Source organism: Podarcis melisellensis (genome assembly GCF_964234715.1).
Source record: "Podarcis melisellensis genome assembly, chromosome: 8".
NCBI lineage: Eukaryota > Metazoa > Chordata > Lepidosauria > Squamata > Lacertidae > Podarcis > Podarcis melisellensis.
In genome coordinates this window covers 84,697,687-84,720,945 of record NC_138540.1, presented here as the reverse complement: position 1 = coordinate 84,720,945, position 23,259 = coordinate 84,697,687, and the positions used below count along the sequence as shown (strand labels likewise).

Here is a 23,259-nt window from a genome sequence, read left to right as displayed (position 1 = left end):
GAAAAGATTGCAATGTAGGATTTAGGTGAATGGATAAGGTTAATAGGTTGGACAGGCAGCAGGGAGGAGAGGGAATCGGACGAACATGGATTAAGGATGGGAAGTTGCCAGGATAAATCGGTTTTTATGTAAATTGTATGTTATATGATCTTAACGTACAGTGGTACCTCGGGTTACATACGCTTCAGGTTACAGACTCCGCTAACCCAGAAATAGTGCTTCAGGTTAAGAACTTTGCTTTAGGATAAGAACAGAAATCATGCTCCGGCAGTGCGGCAGCAGCAGGAGGCTCCATTAGCTAAAGTGGTGCTTCAGGTTAAGAACAGTTTCAGGTTAAGAACGGACCTCCGGAACGAATTAAGTACTTAACCCGAGGTACCACTGTAAATCAATGTATAATAATAAACTTAAAAATATATATATATCCTGGGAGCTGTAACTTCGCCCTCACAGAACTACAACTCCCAGCACCCTTAAACTGCAGTTCCCAGGATTCTACAAGGAGGGGAAGCCATGTGCTTTAAATCAATGTACTGCAAATTGATGGAGTTTGCTGCAAATATTGGCTTGGGACCCCCCCAAAATCCCTTTGTGTTATCCCAATGTTCCTGATCCGCCACTCGGTGGGCGCAACCTCACGGAGGCCTCTCCTCTTCTCTCTCTCCCCCATCCCTGACCCAGAACTACATCACGGCAGAGGAGCTTCGGCGAGAGCTTCCCCCCGACCAGGCCGAGTACTGCATCGCGCGCATGGCACCTTACCAGGGGCCCGACGCCATCCCCGGCGCCCTCGACTACAAGTCCTTCTCCACAGCGCTTTACGGCGAGAGCGACCTGTGAGGCTAGAGCCGGAGGCAGCGGCGGCAACAGCAAGCGCTGGCGCTTTTTGGGGAGGGGGGGGCGACGCTCTTGATTTTCCCCCATTCACACAAACACACACACACAAACACACAGCAATGGGAACGTTGTCTTTCTCTTTCCTTCTCTCTCTCTCTCTCTCTTTCTCTCCGAGGACAGAAAGCTGCCTCCACGCTGGGCGACCCTGGGAGCTGGCCTGTGCCACCCCCTCCCCACCCCCTTCTCCCCCACCCCACCCCATCCCCACTGCGCACTCGACGGACACTATGCAACAGTTCTTTCCCCCTCAAACTCTGAGCAGCGGAGGAGCTTTGTGTGGCTCTTTGCTTCCCCGGGGAGGAAGGAAGAGTTCGGCCCCAAGGCCTTTCCAGCAAAGGCCAAAAAGCATCCTGGCCGCCGCGGTTCAGATGGCTATTATTGTTCTATATAGATGACATTCCAGTTTCCCTCCTTCTTAATCGGTCCCGGGGTGGGCTGGAGAGTTCTACTGTCGACTGGCATATTCAGGGCCCTCCCTCCATCTCTTCTCGGGCACTGCCTTTTAATTTATGTGTCTGGGGTGCCCCCAAGCCGCCCTCGGTCTGCAGCGCGTCGAAACCCAGCGCCTTCGGGATCCGGAGGGGCTGCCGAGACCCGCTTCCTTGCTTTCCTCTCTCTCTCTCTCTGACACAGAACCTAGATACCTCATTCCGGACCTTTCCGCTCGCTGCGCTAGGCAGTTTTTGGGCCTAGCCTGTGCCTCTCGCCTCCCAACCCCAGCGTCGCACCTCTGACTGGCTCTTTCCCCCCATTAGGGGTGAGAGGAGGAGGACGATGGGGACCCTCTTCAGGCGTCCTGGTCCAACTCGCGGTTTCTGCCCAGGCTGTTAGCTTTGACTAGGAAGCAGGGTTGGGTCCATACAGCCAGTCCTAGGCAGCTTCTTTAAGCAGTGCCCTCGTTCGCGGCCACCCAAGCTCTCCGTGGCACACGCTGCTTAGTTTGACGTATGCGGTTTGCCCTTCACCTGCTTGAAGAAATAGGTTGCCTTCTCATTCGGGGCTAGTTGGGAGGGCTTGCGCCTGGCAAGGGTGTATTGGCCCTTTCCCATTCCACAGACTGAGCACGCGAGTGTTCAAAGAGGCAGTGCCTCCCTCCTCAAATCCGTCGCAGCTTCCTGCCCTACGCTTCAAGGAGAAGCAAAACCTTTGCAGAACGGATATCCCCACCCCAGTCGGGCCCTTTCGCCTCTTTTCTCCCACCCTAGTCTCCGGTTTTATAAATCCACCCATCCTTCTCTGCCCTATGCCATCAGGTCGCGGCAACACCCCCCCAAGCCGCTTTTGTAACAGAGTTTGGAAATAACACAATTTCAGCAATACCGGCGCCCGTCTTTGAGGCCGAAACGCAAAAACGGTTCGTTTTCTCGCGCGAAGTGCGCCCAGAGGTGTCGCGAGGAGGGGCTTTTAACTTTCTCCGGGAGGGGGGAGAGGTGCTAGGAGCCCAAGCATCAGTCTTAAAAAGCAGGCCGATCCGGAACGGATTTGTCTCGTTTCCCCCTTTCTCGACACCCTTGTTTCACACCCGAGGGTGGTTTTTTTGGGGTGAGGGTGAGAAAAGTGAAATTGTGGGTAGATGACCCCCAAGGCGAGGGGCGGGGGGAAATCGCAAATAACTACAGGTGCTTTCGGAGGGAACTTTTGAGGGGTGTCTGAGAAGGAGGGGGGAGCCCCAAGACCGTGCTTCCCAGCATCCTCTGGGGGTGAACCTTGCAAGGTAGCGTCAAGGTAGCGAAACAGACTCCGCTGCAGGCAAAACAGTTCTTTGGGCACCTCACAAACTGTTTGGCTGCTCCCTCTTCTCCCCCCGCAGGGCAGGAGCGACTTGTTCACTTAGTCTTCCTCTCTTCTCTCTCGCCTCGCTCTTGAACAACCCATAAAAATAAAAAATCCATTGCTTCACGCTTCTATATATATATATTATATATATATCTATTTTTTTGTAATTTCTTCATCATGGTGCAGGGTTTTCTGAGGACCAAATCTAAAACGAAAGAGAACCGTGCAGAGATCTTTTTTTAAGAAAAGAAAGAGAGAAATTAAAAACACAGCGAACTGTTGCAATTTAATAACGTCCAGATTTATTATTATTAAATATATATATACATCTAGCATCGTATATTGCCGAAGGGTGTGTTTGGGTTTGTTTGTTCGGGTTTTTTTTTTGTCTTTGTCTTTTTCCTTCATCATGTAATTAAAAAGTTATGGCTGACCGTAGCACTGGGGGCGGGCGTGGGGAGCCAGTAACATTCCTACACCTTTTTTAATATTTGGTCACCCATCTTTTTCGTTTTGGTTCTCTTCTTCCTTCTTTCTTTTTGTCGTCGGAGAAGGTTTAGCTTATTTTATTGTGTTTGCTCCTGAATGCCTGCTCTCTGCAGGGTTCAGGCAGTTCAGCCAATAGGGAGTAGCTGGCTTCTGTCTGCCTCTGTTCTACAAACTTCCGAGCTTTCCGGGGAAAACCAGCCCTCCTCCCACTTGGGAACAAGACAATAAAATGTAATATTTTTAAGGATGATTTCTCTGTTGTCGTTCTTTCCAGTACGTTCCCGAGCACAATTCAAAGTGTTGGTGCTGACCTTTAAAGCCCTAAACAGCCTCAAAGGTATACCTGAAGGAGCGTCTCCACCCCCATTGTTCTACCCGGACACTGAGGTCCAGCTCCGAGGGCCTTCTGGTGGTTCCCTCACTGCGAGAAGTGAGGTTACAGGGAACCAGGCAGAGGGCCTTCTCGGTAGTGGCGCCCACCCTGTGGAAGACCCTCCCTTCAGATGTGAAGGGAATAAGTAGCTGTCCTATTTTTAAAAGACATCTGAAGGCAGCCCTGTTTAGGGAAGTTTTAAATATTTAATGCTGTGTTGTTTTTAATACTTGATTGGGAGCCGCCCAGAGTGGCTGCGGAAACTCAGCCAGATGGGCGGGGTATAAATAATAAATTATTATTATTATTATTATTATTATTATTATTATTATTATTATTATTATTATTATTATTATTTCCCACCGCTTCCCTCCTTTACTCATTTGCCTCCCCATCCCTGTTCCTTTACCACCGTTTGCAAATTCACACAAAGCTGCCTGGTGCAGTTGGAAGACTTGGCTCTTTACGGGGGTCCCGGCCCAACCGTTAGCATTTATATGCCGCAAAAGATCGGGCTAGAGTCACACAAAATCCTTTAACAGCAACGCAGGAGAGCCGTTAAAATGGCTGGCTGCTCTGAGGAAATTTCCAGGAAAAAAGCACACCAAGAACTCAGGCCAATATAAGTTTCAATAGTGGGAATGGTCCCTACTCGCAAATCAGTAGTCAATTGTAACAAAAAGTAATCCATTCAAAAACATGTATTCTGACAAGGATTACAAACTCAAATAGAGATTACAGACTCAAACTCTTAAGGATATGTATAACACAATGATTCGTTACAGTATTAAAGATAAGAGTTTATGAGTAGAGCTAAGTTCATGTTAGTCCATAGTAAGATTTGACGTGAAGATCTTAGTTTCAATCGTTGAGCAGAAGTCAGAAGTCAATTATGGATCAGAAACCAGGAGAGGGCGATTGAAACTAAGATCTTCACGTCAAATCTTACTATGGACTAACACAAACTTATCACTTTTCGCTGTCTCTGCCACATGATCACCCACAAATAAGGACTTCGGAGACAAAATCCAGTTTTAGCCTCAACTTAAGGCATTTGGAGGTCAGTGACTGGGAAAGAAATTCCACAGCTAGTATAAACTCTTGTCAAGGAAGCAGTTATTGCCGTCCATGTATTTCACAAACCATTCCCCCCTCTGCTGAGAAGTATTGGATCTGTTAAACTTTCTCTCCAGCTCAACACATTCTCTGAAACACTAGAAAGGCAAGCATTAGATGCTTTGTGTGTGTGTGCTTTGCAACCTAGGATAATGATAAATCTTGCTGTTTATTAATGTTGTTTTCCTAAAAGAAAGTTGCAACCATTGTGCGGTTCATCTCTGGCCGGGAGCCGTTTCTAACCCCTTCCTGGCAAAGAGAGAGAAGAGGTACAATGAGGATTTTGTGAGGTTTCTTAACATTTAGGTTTTCCAAATGTGTATTTCGGTTTTTCAGATGTATATTTTGCAGGTTTCTGGTACTGAACCAATAGCAGCCCCCAATGCAGCAGAGCAATGGGAATGTGGGTTGTGGAGAATTGGCAACCCACATTTTGGCAAAGAAGTCAGAAGGGATTAGGACTTGACCTAAAATGGTTACTTTTTTGGGTGGCGGGATTTGAGGCAAGAAAAAAAATTCCAAACACTACCCATTCGTGCATTGTGGAAATCAAAGACGTAACAGAGAATTGGCTGTACAACAGACGTACGAAAAGAGCATCTTTGACACAAAAACAGTTTTGCGGCAGCTTTTGTGATCTAGAAATAATGTGGCCTCTTTGTTTTGCTGCTGTTCCTGGTTCTCAGGATCCTGCTCCTCCCAAACATCCCATTTTATCTCCCTCGCGGTAAGGACATCTCTGGGCGTTAGGAAGACATTGATATCATGGCACAAGATCTCATGGGTTCTGTTTCCCGTAGTCCACAAAGCAACACACAAACCCCATTCTGTTCTCTGTATCGGAGAAGAGAAAAGTTTGTCTCCCTCTCGCATAATACAACTCGGGAACGTGCAACGGAGCTGAATGTTGGAAGATTTGGAACAGACAAAAGAAAGCCACCGGAGCAGATTACTTTAAACGAGGGTGAGAAATTAATGGAGGACTACAGCTATGGTTAGGGACACGGGTGGCACTGTGGGTTAAAACACAGAGCCTAGGACTTGCCGATCAGAATGTCGGCGGTTCGAATCCCCGCGACGGGGTGAGCTCCCGTTGCTCGGTCCCTGCTCCTGCCAACCTAGCAGTTCGAAAGCACGTCAAAGTGCAAGTAGATAAATAGGTACCACTCCAGCGGGAAGGTAAACGGCGTTTCCATGCACTGCTCTGGTTCGCCAGAAGCGGCTTAGTCATCCTGGCCACATGACCTGGAAGCTGTACGCCGGCTCCCTTGGCCAATAAAGCGAGATGAGCGCCGCAACCCCAGAGTCGGTCACGACTGGACCTAATGGTCAGGCGTACCTTTACCTTTACCTTTACAGCGATGGTTCTCGCTTGCAGGCTTCCAGTAGTATAAAGGAACCCTAAGAACACGATGCTGGATTAGATGGGCCTTTGGCTACTCTTCCGTTCTCCCTTTCCTCCGCTCCTTGCTCAAGTAATTTCAAACTTTTTTGCACCTGCAGAAAAAGCAAACTGCAAAACACAACAGAAGCCCTGCTTGGTTTGCATAATTTATTCTCGCCCCGGGATATCCTCCTGCTTGCATCAAGTTGTGCCTCTTTATTTTTGGGGAGGGCTCAGCGCTCCCCCTGCACCCAGCGCCCTCCTAACGTGCGTAGCGGCCCATGCCCAATGTTGGCAGGATGCGGCCCCTTGGTGCTCTGTTGCCCTCCCAGCTGACGGCCACGTTCTGGAGCTTGACTTCCCCATCGACCTCCAGGAAGCGGATGCTCTTTGGCGAGAGGCGGTGGCGGAACTCACAAAGGGAGATGTCTTTTTCCAGGATCTGGCAAAGAAGCAGAAAAAGGCATGTTAAGAAGGGTTGGAAGATAAACCTCCCAACTCCGACGGACATTAGAATCCCGTGTGGTTTGATGAGTGGCGGCTCTCCTGTTTAGTTACCTGGGAACCTCAATACTCTGCTAGCTACATAGGCTTCTGTTAAAGGCTTTGGAGCTTGTTCGCTCTGGTTTACCATTGCTCTTCCAACTAGCTCTCTGCAAGATTCCACTGTTCATGCCTATCCTCCAAATATTGTGGGACTCTTAATACCAGAGCCAGAGATTGCCCACCCATGTCTTCTAAACATGCCTTTGATTGACAAACCCACTATTTTTCCTAACTGCTTTTAAAAGGCACTTAAGTTAGGTCCACGGGGAGGCGGGTGGCGCTGTGGGTTAAACCACAGAGCCTAGAACTTGCCAATCAGAAGGTCGGCGGTTCGAATCCCCGCGATGGTGTGAGCTCCCGTTGCTCGGTCCCTGCTCCTGCCAACCTAGCAGTTCGAAAGCATGTCAAAGTGCAAGTAGATAAATAGGTACCGCTCCGGCAGGAAGGTAAACGGCGTTTCCGTGCACTGCTCTGGTTCGCCAGAAGCGGCTTAGTCATGCTGGCCACATGACCCTGAAGCTGTACGCCAGCTCCCTTGGCCAGTAAAGCGAGAAGAGCGCTGCAACCCCAGAGTCGGCCACGACTGGGCCTAATAGTCAGGGGTCCCTTTACCTTTACCTAAGTTAGTTCCACGAGTTTCTCATGCTTGGCTTGGAGAAATAGTGGCTTTTATCGCTTGCCGTAAATATACAGGCTACTCAAGCGGACCTTAGGGGAGTTAACCATCTAGTAACTCTGAAAGAGGAAGAGTGCCATGTTCTCTCTGCTATGTCCACATTGATTGATTGATTGATTGATTGATTGATTGATTGATTGAAACTCTTAGGTTTGGCGCTTTTTATTTAGTTGGTCATCTTTTATTTAATGGGACATCTTTATCTACCTGGGGCTGCCCTTGAGACTGACCCAGAAACTCCAGCAGGTGCAGAAAGCCACAGCAAGACTCCTTACGGGGTTCTCGCCGTGGGATCACGTTCACTTGGTGCTATACCAGCTGCACTGGCTCCTGGTGGAGTACAGGATAAGGTTCAAAGTTAAAACACCTTTAAAGCCCTATACGGCCTAGGACCCTCGTACCTGTGGGACTGCCTCTCCTGGTATGTCCCATGGAGGACCTTACGGTCTTCAAACAAAAACATCTCAGATGTCCCGGGCCACAGGGAGGTTAGGCTGGCCTCAACCAGAGCCAGGGCTTTTTCGGCTGTTGCCCCGATCAGGTGGAACGCTCTGTCCCAAGAGACTAGGACCCTCCAGGACTTGACAGCTTTCCACAGGGCCTGCAAGACAGAGCTGTTCCACCAGGCCTTTGGCCAAGGCACAGTCTGACCCCCTCCTTCTGTAATCCTTATAGAACTCTAGCCCAATGGTTGCCATTAATTTGACTCTGAATTGATTTTAGAATGTATTTCAATGAATTGACTGTGATTTTATGTAAACTGTGCTATTTTTACTGTTGTTAGCCGCTCTGAGCCCAGCTTTGGCTGGGGAGGGTGGGATATAAATAAAATCTTATCCTTATTAAAAGTGGAAGGAGTGAGTTTCAAGTCAGTCGGCGAACTCTGTTGGCAGAGAGCAATGAGGAAAGCAGAGAGCAATCTGAGAGCAACAACTAGGGAGTAAAATGAGGGGGCGCAGGACGTTCTTTTTGACATAGCAGTATCAAATCATATAATTTCTGGTCCTTTAGCCCTGCTTACTTGGAAGAAAGTTCCAATGAATTCAATAGGACTCTGGGGCAGATTGTGCTGTTCTCTTCCTATACCTGCCCCCTGTACTATACAGTACCTACTTTTGGGCTCCCAGTAGCCTTCTGCCCTCTGAGTCCCCATGTAGCCACCACCACCCCTCACCCAGCCCCCTTGTTTTGGGGGATGGTGTGTGTGTGTGTCCCGATTTCCCTTCCCCGCTGAGGACCCCTCAGTTGCTACCCTGACCTTGTAGCCCATCCGGGTGACGATGATTTGAATCCTGAACTTCTGGCCTTGCCGGAAAGGGGCCATCACCGTCAGACCCTCCCCCCACTGCTGGTCCGCGAAGCTGTTGAGGGTCACCCAGCCAGGGGAAGACGGGGGTCCCTCAAATCTGACCGTCAGCCTCAGTGGCTTGTTCCCCTCCTCGACTTGTCTGGAAGAAAAGTCCACATAGAACCTGAGAAAAGAGGTGAGAGAGATCAGGTTACCTGGGTCACACATCCTGCCATACGTCCCGTCCCCCCCAGGTAAGAATTAGCTGAACAATGATTGCCCTGCTGCCAACTTCTTTCCTGTATCCTTGCTCCTCTGCTGTCCTTTGTTTATTTATATGTATTTTTTATATACCGTATTTTTTGCTCCACAAGACACACTTTTTTCTTCCTAAAAAGTAAGGGGAAATGTCTGTTTGTCTTATGGAGCGAATGCGTGTTCCCTGGAGCTGAATTGTCCAGGAGAGAAAAACAGATCATGCTCTCTTTTTTTTGAAAGATGGAAGGGGGTGTTGAAACAAAGCCGCTGATCGTTTGCCAATCGGGGAGAGAGATAAGGGACTCTAGAGATAAAGGAGGCTGCCTGGGAGGGTGGAGGTAAAGACAGCAAAGTTGCAGAGGGGGGAAACGGGAAGACTAAAGCAATGAGGAGAGAAATTAGAAGAAAAGGAGGAGCAAAAAACTGCTCCAGCTAAGGAAAAGACACTAAGGCAAACAAGAGGGAAGGGAGTGTTGAAAGGAAGTAGCTGATCGGTGGGATCGGGAGAGAGATAAGGGACGCTAGCGATAAAGGAGGCTGCCTGGGAGGGGGGAGGTAAAAGCCCATGGATCCTCAGGATTTTTACATTGGGTCACCCCAAATTCACCATCAGATCACATGGCATGTCCATGGCTACAGCCTGCATCAAAAAAATCATGCACCCACTGTTGCCTGGGACTGCAATGACACAAAAACGTGGTTACAAAGCATAGATCCTCAGGATTTTTACATTGGGTCACCTCAAATTACCATCAGATCACATGTCTGTGGTCACAGCATGAACCACAAAAATCATACATCCACTGTTTCGTTCAGAATATATATATTTTTTCTTGTTTTCCTCTAAAAACTAGGTGCGTCTTATGGAGCAAAAAATACAGTATTTATGCTGCCTTTTTCCAACGAGCTCTAGTACATGCTTCCCTTCCTCCCGTTTCATCTCCACAACATCCCTGTGGGGTAGGTCAGGCCTTGAGAGGCAACGACTGGCTCCGGGGTCAACCAGCAAGCTTCATAGCTGAGCAGGGATTCGAACTCTGGTCTCCCAGGTCCTAGTCCAGCACAGCACACCTAGTTCAAGGCAGACTGTGACCCTACAGAGGTTGCTGGACCCACAACTTCCGTGGCCCCCAGCCAGCATGCCCAGTGGTTAGGTATAATGAGAGTTGTATACATGAGAACATACGGAAAACCTGCTGGGTCAGGGCAGTGACCCACCTGGTCAGTCCAGCATCCTGTTCTCACAGTGGCCAACCCGATGCCTGTGGGAAGCCTGAAAACAGGATCCAAGCACAAGCGAACTCTCCCCTCCTGTGGTTTCCAGCAACTGGTACTCAGAAAACGACCCTCTCCCTGCCTGGCAGAATCTCAGCTATCAAAATGAACCTACTTTCCAGGATGCTGTTATTATTCCAATCAATACTAGTTGTAAATAACTTTGGCTGCTTCAAAGAATGGAAGAAGGATATTTCTAAATTCAATTTTTTTTTGGAGGGGACGACATAAAATTTCGATAGACAAAAAGAAAGAGGAGGTTTTGCCTTGCCAGATCTGCAAATCTATTATGAGGCAACCTGCTTGTGCTGGTTAAAGGAATGGTCCTGATTTGAAGTTTGGCTGGCATGCATGTCTCTGCTATGGGAAGGTGAAAATTTATAAACCATATTCTAAGAAAGAATTTGTGTAGAGTTTGGGAGAAATATAAAAATCTGCTGGAAAGGGAAACACCTTTATGGCTATCTCCTATTGAGGCCATTACGATTAAGAGAGTTAATATGGATAGACAGTAGGCAACTTACAGGGAATTGCTGCACTTTACAAAGGGGGAACCTAAACTCTTTTAAACAAGTTTCTTCTCCCTTGGTCTACTCCACATAGGAATAAGGGGAGCCACGGTTGGTCCATTTAGCTTAGTATTGTCTACACTGGTTGGCAGCAGTGCTTCTCCAGGGGTTCAGATGGGACATTCCCAGGCTTACCAGGAGAGGCTGCCAAGACTCGAACCTGCAACCTTCTGCATGCAAAGCAGGTGCGCTACCAACTGAGCTATGGGCGTTCCTTGTAACATAAGAGATCCCTTATCTCTTCACCTAACTTGCGCAGTTAAATCACTAAAAAGCTGGGACCGGGTGTGGCTTAGATCTCCCCTGGTGTCAGTTATGGGAGGTTGGGCTGCTGTGCCTCAGAGCAGAAGGAAAGGCACTCTGCACATGCCTAGGCCCAGTCTCTCTCTGTAATATTCCACAAGTCCTAGCATTAAGTCCTGGCCAAGAATTGCGACTTGCCGCCTCTGCTTGCATCACGAATTCTGGATGCCAAATCCATTCTTGGGAAGATAGTATCAGTACTGAGTTACCTTTTGCCCTGTGGTGGAATGATACCTTCCAGTAGCACCCATGACTCTGGTTCCAGGCCTTGCGGGATAGCCCGGTAAAATGGTATATTCTGCAAGGGAGGAAAGAAGAAAATGAGGCACGAACAGTCTTGAATCTCTGAATAGGCCTCTAGTCCTCTTCATGGTGGGGCAGGAAACTGAGTCTCTCACACCCCCCACCGAACAGGTTGCCAGGGGTATCCAAGAGCCCATATAGAGTCCTTACATAGGTTCCCTATTGCAGTGTTTTTCAACCTTTTTGGGGCAAAGGCACACTTGTTTCATGAAAAAAAATCATGAGGCACACCACCATTAGAAAATGTTAAAAAATTTAACTCTGTGCCTATATTGACTATATATAAAGCAATTCTCTTGAAAAGGAATCAAATAAACACAAAGAAAGAATTTATTAATTACCTTATTATGAAATAGTAAGTAAACAGAAATATGAAAAATTATAAAATACTTTATTTTTAAATCTTTTCAATTTTTCCCACAGCACACCAGGCAACATCTCACAGCACACTAGTGTGCCGCGGAACAGTGGTTGAAAAACACTGCCCTATTGGTAGGAGAAAATAACAGAGGCCAACCAGAGAATATTGAGAAGCAAAGCAGCTAGTAAGCTTGATCTTTATTGATCTGTTGCAACAGGGTGCTCCCCTCACATGCAGGAAAGGAGGAGGGACCCAGAAAAATGGCACGCAAGGCCTTATAAAGACTTTTGAAATTGCCACCCTGTAGATCAAGACCACCCCCAGAAACATCATACATACATCACAGAAGGGGTGTCACCTAAGACCAGCCCTCAGATACATCACACAAAAGGCGGTCTAAAACAGAAATTTGAATATTGTTCTTCTCCTGTTGTTGTTTATCTCCTGTCTGGCAGGTTACTTGATTGGATTGCCTGGGGAGCCTGGCCATTCTTTTGTAGTGGTAAAATAATTATTTCCTGGGCCAGGTCACAGGCTCACACCTTATTCATATCTTACATGTGCCCTTAAGACAGGATTTGTGAGGAAAGAGACAATGGGGAGGTTTCCCACTTTAACCTTGCAGAGAAAACATTTGCTCAGTTTAGGAATCAAAATGGTTCCAGGTTGGTCTTCCTGTGCTGATCTATGTACATGCTTGGTGGTACATTAGCATATATCTAAGACCTCAAAATTCCTATCACACCATCCAGTCTGTGAGATGATTGGCTTGGTTTCTTCTTTTAATAAGGTTTTATTGAAGCTTTTTCCGAATACAATAAGATAAAAGAAACTAAATAAAAACAAAGAGAGAAAAGAAAAAACAGAGTCCTCTTGAAGGTAGCACTTAACTCTTGTCTCACACAGAAAGTGGTGCACCCTCCAAACTCTCACCTGAGAGCTTTCTTTTAAAAAAAATATTTTTTATTTTCAAATTTTATAATTGCAATAATTTATAACTTCAATACTTTCCCAAGAATACAGTATAGACTACCCCCTGCCCCTGCCCCTGCCCCTGCCCCTGCCCTGGATTCCATTTTTCTTCCCCCTAATTTCTTGGATCTTATTTTATTTCTCCAAACTTTGTTTTCCCTCTTATTTATCCTAGTTTCCAATTATATAATTGAGAGCTTTCGACTTGTTCTCAAATAGTCTCTTATCTTTCTAGGTAAAGGTAAAGGGACCCCTGACCATTAGGTCCAGTTGTGGCCGACTCTGGGGTTGCGGTGCTCATCTCGCTTTATTGGCCAAGGGAGCCGGCATACAACTTCCGGGTCATGTGGCCAGCATGACTAAGCCCCTTCTGGCGAACCAGAGCAGCGCATGGAAACGCCGTTTACCTTCCCGCCGGAGCGGTACCTATTTATCTACTTGCACTTGACGTGCTTTCGAACTGCTAGGTTGGCAGGAGCAGGGACCGAGCAACGGGAGCTCGCCCAGTTGTGGGGATTCGAACTGCTGACCTTCTGATCAGCAAGTCCTAGGCTCTGTGGTTTAACCCACAGCGCCACCCGCGTCCTTTCTACAACAACACAAAAACCCAGCCAGGCAGGGAAGAGAGAGAGAGAGAAAGAGTCTGGGCCAAGGTCACCCACAAATTGTGACTGTGTGAGAATCTGAACCCAGGCCTCAGTCTGAACAAAATGCTGCTTTTAAATTCCCTCTTCATGAAGAACATGAAGCACGTGAACGTAAGCAGGTACTCGCTTGGTGTTAAATAAGGATCAGGCAGACTCAGCAATGGAGAATAAGAAGGTGAAGTTTATTGCCAGGCAATAAGAACCCAGTTTGGAATCTCTTCCAAAAGGAACTGGGACCCCGATTGACAGAAATCCAGAGGTCTTATACCTGAGCAGATCACAGAAAATCATAGATCATGAGACAACCATGAGGCAGTCACGATATCACCAGCGAAAATTAGCCAATTAGCAAGCTTCTTGCCATGCTTCCAGCTCCTTGTCAAGCACGGAGTTCTAGTTCTGCCTTCCATTGCTTGCAGTGACGCTCTGGTTAACTTCTCCCCTAGTTATGACAGGACAGGGAGTTTGGAGATTTTGTGGTTTTGCTCTTCCTGTTCTGTGGATTAATTTAGCCTGTATCTAAGGGGATTTTGTACCAGAATCTCTGATTCACGTCTTCCCCTTGTCCAGGGTACACGGATGTTTGTAGGGGAAAGGTTGGCTCCTAAATTTGCTGTTTCAAGCAATATGCAGTTAGCTAAGGCACAGCTTCCCTTTGATTCAAAATGGATTATAAAATACTGTAAGCCCTGATTATCTGTGAGCATATATGAATACCGTATTTTTTGCACCATAACACTCACTTTTTTCCTCCTAGAAAGTAAGGGGAAATTCTCTGCATGTTATGGAGGGAATGCCTACGGGTGGCATGCCGGTGGATTTTCCTCCTCTAAAAACTACGTGTGTGTTATGGTTGGGTGCGTGTTATAGAGCGAAAAATACGGTATATTGATTACTGATAACTGATTATATGGATAGCATAGGGGTAGCCCTTCTTCCTTGCCTCAAACAGAGTTCTCCTCCTCCTCCTCCTCCTCCTCCTCCTCCTCCTCCTCACTCGAAGGCCAATGTCCTATCTAGTCCAGCATCCTAATCTCACAGCGGCCATCCAGTTCCTTCTTTGCTACTTAAGCCCATTTCCTCAGATAACCGACTTCCTTCTTTCTTAAAACTGCTTGTCATCCTGTGAACTTCTTGCCCCTTCTTCAACCTCTTCTGTCAGGCAGATCTAATCAGTATTTCCTGAGGCTTTAATCCGTAGCTTCTCTTACTGAGGAACTCCCACCAGAGTTCAAGCCTTGAAAAAGTTGGAGGTTTGGTACCTGGGAAAGTGAGTCACAGGATGTGAAGCCCATTTCACGCAATGCAGAATTGGTCCATAATCTGCCCCTTTCGCCCCCTTGAAATTGCATGATGCTACATGACAGTTTGTGGTTGCAGAAAGGTGTGCCGTACAAAAGATCCTAGCACGGTACCGATGAGTTTTATTTTGCTTTTAAAAATTCCTGTGAATTATTGAGACACCCTCAGCTGGTTTCGGTTCCTCCTTGCTACAGTGGGGAAATCAAGGAATTGTCCCAATGATCAGAGGAAGAAACCTGCTTTCATGTTGGAAAATTACTACCTGTAGCCACAACTTTTCCTACAATAAACACAAACCCTTGTGTTGCAAAATGTGGCAATCTACAAAAATGCAAACGCAACACGCTGGCTAATGTTGTTGTTTAGTCGTTTAGTCGTGTCTGACTCTTCGTGGACCAGAGCACGCCAGGCACTCCTGTCTTCCACTGCCTCCCGCAGTTTGGTCAAACTCATGCTGGTGGCTTCGAGAACACTGTCCCACCATCTCGTCCTCTGTTGTCCCCTTCTCCTTGTGCCCTCCATCTTTCCCAGCATCAGGGTCTTTTCCAGGGAGTCTTCTCTTCTCATGAGGTGGCCAAAGCATTGGAGCCTCCGCTTCAGGATCTGTCCTTCCAGTGAGCACTCAGGGCTGATTTCCTTCAGAATGGATAGGTCTGATCTTTTCGCAGTCCATGGGACTCTCAAGAGTCTCCTCCAGCACCAGAATTCAAAAGCATCCATTCTTTGGCGATCAACTTTCTTTATGGTCCAGCTTTCACTTCCATACATCACTACTGGGAAAACCATAGCTTTAACTATACGGACCTTTGCTGGCAAGGTGATGTCTCTGCTTTTTAAGATGCTGTCTGGGTTTGTTGTTGCTTTTCTCCTAAGAAGCAGGCGCCTTTTAATTTCGTGGCTGCTGTCACCATCTGCAGTGATCATGGAGCCCAAGAAAGTGAAATCTCTCACTGCCTCCATTTCTTCCCCTTCTATTTGCCAGGAGGTGATGGGACCAGTGGCCATGATCTTCGTTTTTTGATGTTGAGCTGCGGACCATATTTTGCGCTCTCATCGAAATGAATGGACCTAAGTTCGCCATGTCCACGAATTCCAATATGTCTCCTTCATGCAGGATTTTAGCCACACGTGTCTTAACAGGGAGGGACACGTAATTCAGATATAAAATTTTAAAAGCAGCATGTTATTTATGGCAATGTTTGTTTTTAAAAATAGATTTTTTTGGGGGGGGGGAAATACAAAAGTTAGCATCAAGTGGCCAATTATCTCTTTATCAAAGGTTTTTTTTAAAAAACTAATCTAAATGAAAATACAAATCAAAAGGAAGAAAAGGAAGAGGGGAAAAAAGGAGGTGGGGGAGAACTTATTATTAATAATAATAATAATAATAATAATAATAATAATAATAATAATAATAATTTATTTGTACCCCGCCTATCTGGCTGGGTTTTCCCAGCCACTCTGGGCGGCTTCCAACATCCGTCAGCTATATACAGAAAACTGTTCCAAACACCCAGTGCAATATAACACACAACAATCCCATTTTCTTCAGTCCTCAAACCCAGATATCGTAAGTTGGTTCTCTTTTTCACGCAATAAATCTGCACTGCGATGGATTTCGAAGCCTGCTGACAAAGGAACTCTGGGAAATGTAGTTCTGGGAGGCAAGTAGGGATTTTGCTCTTCGCCCTCTCCCAAAACGCAGACTTCCTTGCTGAAGGTGCATGGACAAACTGGTTCCCAAACTGGTTTATCGTTGCAGCGCAGGTGTAAAACGAGCGCTCAGCATAAGGGCGCAGGCAGGGTGGGGACGTTGGAAAGGAAAAGGCGGCCGGTTCAGTTGACGTAAGGAGGGAAAACCCAGGCTGACAAAATGACATTTAAATGCAGTGGATGAGCAAAACACTGCCTTCAAGCTCCCGCTCGTCCCAAGGATCTATGGCTCACTTGGAGTAAGGTAGGGATAGCTCAGTCGGGAGAGCATGAGACTCTTAAATCTCAAGGTCGTGGGTTCGAAACCCGTGTTGGACAAAAGATTCCTGGATTGCAGGGGGTTGGGCTAGATGACCGCCAGGTTCCCTTCCAACTCTGCAATTCTGTGATTCAAGAAGAAGGCTGTTGGATCAGGCCAGTCTGGTCCAGCATCCTGTTCCCACAGGGTCCAACCAGATGCCTCAATTTCTCTCCTCTCCTGCGGTTTACAGAAACGGGTGTTCAGAAACATCGCTGCCTCTGACCACGGTCGCAGAGGATAGTCATCATAGCTAGCAGGCATCAATAGCCTTCCCCTCCATTAATCTGTCTAACAATCGACACCTGTGGCCATCACTACCCTCCAGTGGCGGTGAGTTCCAAAGTTTAACTATGCGCTATACAAGGAAGCCGCTTCCATAACTGGCCAGACGCCTGGTCCATCTAGCTGGAAAACTATCTAATTACAAAGACAAAAAAATACTTGTGGAATAGCTTAGTCGGTAGAGCATCAGACTTTTAATCTCAGGGTTGTGGGTTCGAACCCTACCTTGGGTGAAAAAATGGGTGCATTGCACAGGGTTCTAACTCTACAATTCTATGTTTCTAACGGAGCTCAACGTTTGGAAAATTTGTTCCAGGCAAAAGAAAGCATTTCTGCATTTGGCACATAGCAGAAGTGCAGAAAGTATGTCTACGGGACTTTGCGGTGGCCGCTGGCTTGAATGGCTTTCAGATAGGTCGCACAAATTCAGGGAGGAAAATAATAATAATAATTTATTATTTATACCCTGCCCATCTGGCTGGGTCCCCCCAGCCACTCTGGGCGGCTTCCAAAAAAACACTAAAATACAATAACCTATTAAACATTAAAAGCTTCCCTAAACAGGGCTGCCTTCAGATGTCTTCTGAGGCTCCGGCAGCAGCTAATAGCCATGAATGTTCTGCTGTGGGAGCCAGTACAACTCTGGAGAGCAGCTGCCTGGGTATCATGAACAGGGAGAACTGCACTTGAACTCAGATCCTGTTTGCTGGAATCTGGCTGGTAAAAAAAGGGTAAAGTTGTGGGCTTCCGGCGTGGTGCGCTCTGTAACAGGTCGAGGGAAGTGATCCGATACAGTGGATCATGCCCAATCTCTGTAAAAGGGGCGAGGGGAGAAAGAGGGCGACGTAGACTCCCCCGGGGAAAAGCCGGAGAAGAGGTCTCTGGCCGACAAAGCACCGAGCGGCGCCAGAAGAGACTCTCTATGCCTTGGCACAAAAAAGGTAAAGATAAAGGACCCCTGGATGGTTAAGTCCAGACAAAGGTGACTATGGGGTTGCGGCGCTCATCTCGCTTTCAGGCCGAGGGAGCCAGCGTTTGTCCGCAGACAGCTTTCCGGGTCATATGGCCAGCATGACTAAATTGCTTCTGGCGCAACAGAACACCATGACGGAAAGCATAGCGCACAAAAACGCTGTATACCTTCCCGCCGCAGCGGTACCTATTTATCTACTTGCACTGGTGTGTTTTCAAACTGCTACGTTGGCAGGAGCAGGGACAGAGCAACGGGAGCTCACACCGTCGCGGGGATTCGAACCACCGACCTTCTGATCGGCAAGCCCAAGAGGCTCGGTGGTTTAGACCACAGCGCCACCCGCATCCAGTATGGGAACAGAAGGCTGGACTGTATGGACTTTATGTTTTGGTCTGTTTTAAAAGAAAATAAGATGGGGAGACAGGGAGACAGGCTGGCATAACACTGTCAAAACATTGCACTTGATCAAAGGTGGCTTCTAGGTCTGGAAAGGTTAAAGACGGGGTGCCAACTGGAATTTTAAAAAATTGGGAGGGGCTGTCCAAATAAGCCCCCTCCCGGATAATCAATCACATGGCATGCACACACCATTTAAATGGCAATGCCCATTAACTTTGAGCGGAGGCCCCCTCAATTATTTTATTTCAGTCTCTAGGAGTTGGCTCCTGTGGCAACAGCTGTCGTATGCACATCAGCAAGGCTCCCCCAGTTTACGGAGTTGTGCAGAAGAGGGAATTTGGACCAATGCGCCTTCTCAGGTGAGCACCTTCCGCAATACCTGTTCAGTGGTACGAGAGCCCCGTCCTTTGCAGCGGATTATCCTACGGTTCTTCACGGCACCTCAGCCCGTTTCTCCTCCTGGCAAACAGTTTTCATGGCATCACTGAGTCGCAAGGGACCCCTGGCGGTCATCCAGCCCAACCCCTGGCGCTGCAGGAGTCGCAGAAGAAGAATCCCTGAGGGACCTCTGTTGAAATGCCTCTGGCGGAGGAGAACCCACTACCTGGCTGGCACGAATAATGATGCCTCTCCTCGCTGGATTTGTTCCAGGGCCGTAGCAAAATGTGCCGGGTTCAACTGCCAGGTAGGAACTGGGAGGGAATCCCCGCCCGAAGGTGCAGACAACGAGGAACCTCCTCGACGTTCTCGCCACCACCACAAACCAGAAAAAGGAAAGGCTCTTGGTTGTTTTTACTCACAAAATTATCAGGCACTATTGCCATCTCTGCCGCCTCTTTGCTGGAGACTTTTTGCAGGCATCAAGGACCAGGCTTCCAATCAGCAGGCGACTCTTCTTAACAGTGGCAATCTCACCTCCTTCGGGGCAGATTTTGAAGAGGCGCCTCCTCCCACAGCTGATGAGTTTGTGCTTAGTCACACTTCCCCATGAGGGCGAAGTCACAGCTTGATCCGTGAGCTGGAGCCCCAGAGGGAGACACCATCGCTTTCAGCCTGGCCCTGGGTGCTCTCAGCTCCATGCTGACACAACCGTGGCTTAGAGCTCCGCCTGGTCCTTTGTGAGGAGGAGAAGGAGCTTGCAAAAGAGAAAACCGGATTCTAGAAGCAGACAGTACAGTGGTACCTCGGGTTACATATGCTTCAGGTTACAGACGCTTCAGGTTACACACTCCACTAAGCCAGAAATAGTGCTTCAGGTTAAGAACTTTGCTCAGGGGCGCCGACTTATAAAAAATATTGGGGGGGCCCAAGACCTCCAAACCGCGGCTGCTGGGGGAACGAAAGGGGGGAGCCCCGGGCTGCCCCGACCTTAAGTGAACCTGTGAGGGCCCGCCCTTTGCGGCAGCCGATTGGCTGCCGCCGTGGGCGGTGAATATTAATGAGCTAGGGGGAATCCGAGATTGTTGATGGGTCGAGAGCCCTCAACCCCACCCCCTCTCTAGATCGGGAGTGGCTTTGTTTTAACTCATTACTGAATGTATTTTAAAAGGTAACTATCGTCAAACAAGGAAAATAAAAAATACCAACATAATTTTGTGATTTTACAAAGCATAATATAACTAATAATTTTCTTAAATTATTGGGGGGGCAGAGCCCCCCCCAAACGAATTTTTGAGGGGGCTCGTGCTCCCTCAGGCCCCATGGAATCGGCGCCTATGGCTTTGCTTCAGGATAAGAACAGAAATCGGGCTCCGGCGGCGTGGCGGCAGCAGGAGGCCCCATTAGCTAAAGTGGTGCTTCAGATTAAGAACAGTTTCAGGTTAAGAACAGACCTCTGGAACGAATTGAGTACTTAACCCAAGGTACCAGTGTAGTATGGAGGGGGCTTTTTCGGGCTTCTTGTGTGTTATAAGAATTTTAAGGTCTTATACAGTCATACCTCGGGTTGAAGTTGCTTCAGTTTGAGCGCTTTCGGTTTGCGCTCTGTGGCGACCCGGAAGTAACGGAACACGTTACTTCCGGGTTTCGCTGCTCGCACATGCGCGGATGGTCAAAATGATGTCATGCGCATGCGCAGAAGTGGCGAATCACGACCCGCGCACGTGCAGATGCGCAGTCGCGGGTTGCGTTCGCTGCAGGATGTGAACGGGGCTCCGGAACAGATCCCGTTCACATCCTGAGACACCACTGTATATATAAAGTAAATGTTCATAAATGCACAGTGGTACCTCGGGTTACAGACCCTTCAGGTTACATACGCTTCAGGTGACAGACTCCGCTAACCCAGAAATAGTGCCTCAGGTTAAGAACTTTGCTTCAGGATGAGAACAGAAATCGTGCAGTGGCAGCGGGAAGCCCCATTAGCTAAAGTGGTGCTTCAGGTTAAGAACAGTTTCAGGTTAAGAACAGACCTTCCTGCCAGCCAGAAGACTGCTCCTTCTCTGATGTATGTATGATGGGGGGGGTCTTGGGCTACACCCCTTCTGTGATGTATGTAGGATGTTTTTGGAGGTGGTCTTGGGGTCCAGGGTGGGCCATTTCAAATGTCTACATAAAAGATTGCACACTTTTGTCGTGGGTCCTCCTCCTCTCCTACGTTTGAGGGGAGCACCCTGTTGCAACAGCTTTAAGTAAGATCAGGCTTATAGCCGCTTTGCTTTCATACCTCGAGTTGAATGTGCTTCGGGTTGAGCACGTTCGAATTGCAGTCTGTGGCAACCCAGAGGTACGGAGTGCGTAACGTCCGGGTTTCGCCGCTCACGCATGCGCAGACGCTCAAAATGACGTCACGCGCATGCACGGAAGCGGCAAAACGCGACCCATGCACGCGCCGTCGCGTCGTCGCGTCTTGCGTTCCATTCGGGATGTGAACGGGGCTCTGGAATGGATCCCATTCGCATCCCAAGGTACCACTGTAATAATAATAATAATAATAATAATAATAATAATAATAATAATAATAATTTATTATTTGAACCCTGCCTATCTGGCTGGGTTTCCCCATCCACTCTGGGCAGATGTTTTCTCGCAATGAGGGAACCACCAGAAGGCCCACAGTGCTGGACCTCAGCATCCGGGCAGAATGATGGGGGTGGAGACTCTCCTTCAGGTATACTGGGCTGAGGCTACAGTATTGTAGTTTCCAGGTCACCTTCAAAAGTAGCCCCAGGTAGAACTGCTGACCTTCTGATCGGCAAGTCCTAGGCTCTGTGGTTTAAGCCACAGCGCCCCCCGCGTCCCTGTGCATGGTCACAAAAGCTTATACCCAGAACAAACTTAGTTGGTCTCTAAAGTACTACTAGACATTTTTTAATTTTATTTTGACTGCGTCAGACCAACACAGCTACCTACCTGAATCTAGAACCACTGCTCTGAATAATGTTTTTTATAGGGTTGGGGGCACAGGGTGGGTGGGTCTATGGAACCTAAGGACCAGTAGGCCAAAAAAGGTTAGGAAACCACTGCTCTAACCACTACACCACCTAGTCTCCTTTTCAGGCTTTCGGTGAGGATTGTTGATGTCCTGTGGGTGACACACCTGGAGCACTCAGATTGAGGACGTTGTAAATCCACTGGGATTTGATTGCCACTGTGCAATAACGGACAGCAGATTCAGTGAGCAGATTTTAAGGCGTTAGCTTTCGTGGGTAATTCTGTGTCAGGAGATGCTTCAGGCAACACACTAATTTTTTTTGGAGCCGGTGCAACAGAGGAACTGAAAATGGGAGCTTTGTACCAGGAAGTCGACTGTAATTCAGGGATGACGTCAGCAGGGTGGTTTAGGCAAACCTCGGTTTCCCCACTTGCATTGCTTATTTGTGGATAAAACACACGTTGCAAAACTGCTGTGCTGGCTAGAAACTCCTGCCCAAAAAATCTACAGCACACCAGGTTGAGTAGTGTTAGCAGAGTTATTTCAGTAAAGCAAACATATCAAGTCTGGAGAGAAAATAAACCCTGAGAACATTTTCCCCCAAGAAAAGCTGAACAAAACGATCTATAACCTGAAGAGAAAGGCAAATCCGTTCCTTTCTTACTTCAGGCCTTCTACATGGCAAGGTTAGAGCCAGCAGTCACAAAATTAAAAGACGCCTGCTTCTTGGGAGAAAAGCAATGACAAACCTAGACAGCATCTTAAAAAGCAGAGACATCACCTTGCCAACAAAGGTCCGTATAGTTAAAGCTATGGTTTTCCCAGTAGTGATGTATGGAAGTGAAAGCTGGACCATAAAGAAGGCTGATCACTGAAGAATTGATGCTTTTGAATTCTGGTGCTGGAGGAGACTCTTGAGAGTCCCATGGACTGCAAGAACATCAGACCGATCCATTCTGAAGGAAATCAGCCCTGAGTGCTCACTGGAAGGTCAGATCCTGAAGCTGAGGCTCCAAGACTTTGGCCACCTCATGAGAAGAGAAGACTCTCTGGAAAAGACCCTGATGTTGGGAAAGATGGAGGGCAGAAGGAGAAGGGGACGACAGAGGACGAGATGGTTGGACAGTGTTCTCAAAGCTGCCAGCATGAATTTGACCAAACTGCGGGAGGCAGTGGAAGACAGGAGTGCCTGGCATGCTCTGGTCCAGGGGGTCACGAAGAGTCGGACATGACGAAATGACTCAACAACAAAGCGAGGAACCCTGTTTTGGTTTGTCCTTTTTAAAGGGATATGTTTTAGTGGGACAGGAATTGTTCTTGGAAAACGTCAACTTCTACCGAATCAAGACGTCCGGCTGATTCACCTGTAGCTTCCTGGATGTTTCTCTTCACGCCCTTTTCTGACAGGGCTCCAGCCCAGTGACACCACCTCACCACTTCTCTGCAATTCATCAAAGATGACAGGCAGAGAGGGTCAGAGCAGGTTCTTCCTTTCGCACTCTCTGGTACATTTCACCGGAAACTTGAGCCTTCCATTTTTCCTTCCTGTTTGGAATTGTTTGCCTTTGAACCTCCCAATAACAGCTCTGGCGAGGGAGGCTTCACAGCGGACCGGATTCCCTTGGAAGAATGCGGCCTCGCCTTCCCTGGAGTTTTTTTAAACAGAGTTTGGGTGGCCATTCT

At 47.8% G+C, this 23,259-nt stretch overlaps 2 protein-coding genes across 5 annotated transcripts in view; one reads left to right on the top strand and one right to left on the bottom strand.

Annotated features, from left to right (window-relative positions):
* ACTN4 (actinin alpha 4) overlaps positions 1-3,406 on the top strand; it is a 130,716-nt gene extending 127,310 nt beyond the window's left edge. For all 3 annotated transcript variants that reach the window (XM_081921958.1, XM_081921956.1, XM_081921955.1), the window contains exon 21: positions 682-3,406. In XM_081921958.1, the coding sequence (XP_081778084.1) occupies positions 682-840 (159 nt within the window). In that variant the 3' untranslated portion in view covers positions 841-3,406. The remainder of the gene's footprint in view (positions 1-681) is intronic.
* Positions 3,164-19,136, bottom strand: LOC309376185 (galectin-7-like). 2 transcript variants are annotated; one of them, XM_081922432.1, is made up of 4 exons: positions 19,004-19,136; positions 11,160-11,248; positions 8,516-8,729; positions 3,164-6,477 (listed from the first exon to the last, which is right to left on the bottom strand). In XM_081922432.1, the coding sequence occupies exons 1-4, from the start codon at positions 19,025-19,027 to the stop codon at positions 6,298-6,300; spliced, it is 507 nt and encodes a 168-aa protein (XP_081778558.1). In that variant the 5' UTR covers positions 19,028-19,136; the 3' UTR covers positions 3,164-6,297. The 2 variants fall into 2 exon arrangements, with proteins under 2 accessions (XP_081778558.1, XP_081778557.1); XM_081922431.1 differs by lacking the exon at positions 19,004-19,136 and adding an exon at positions 16,169-16,603.
* Between the last annotated feature and the right edge of the window lie 4,123 nt (positions 19,137-23,259).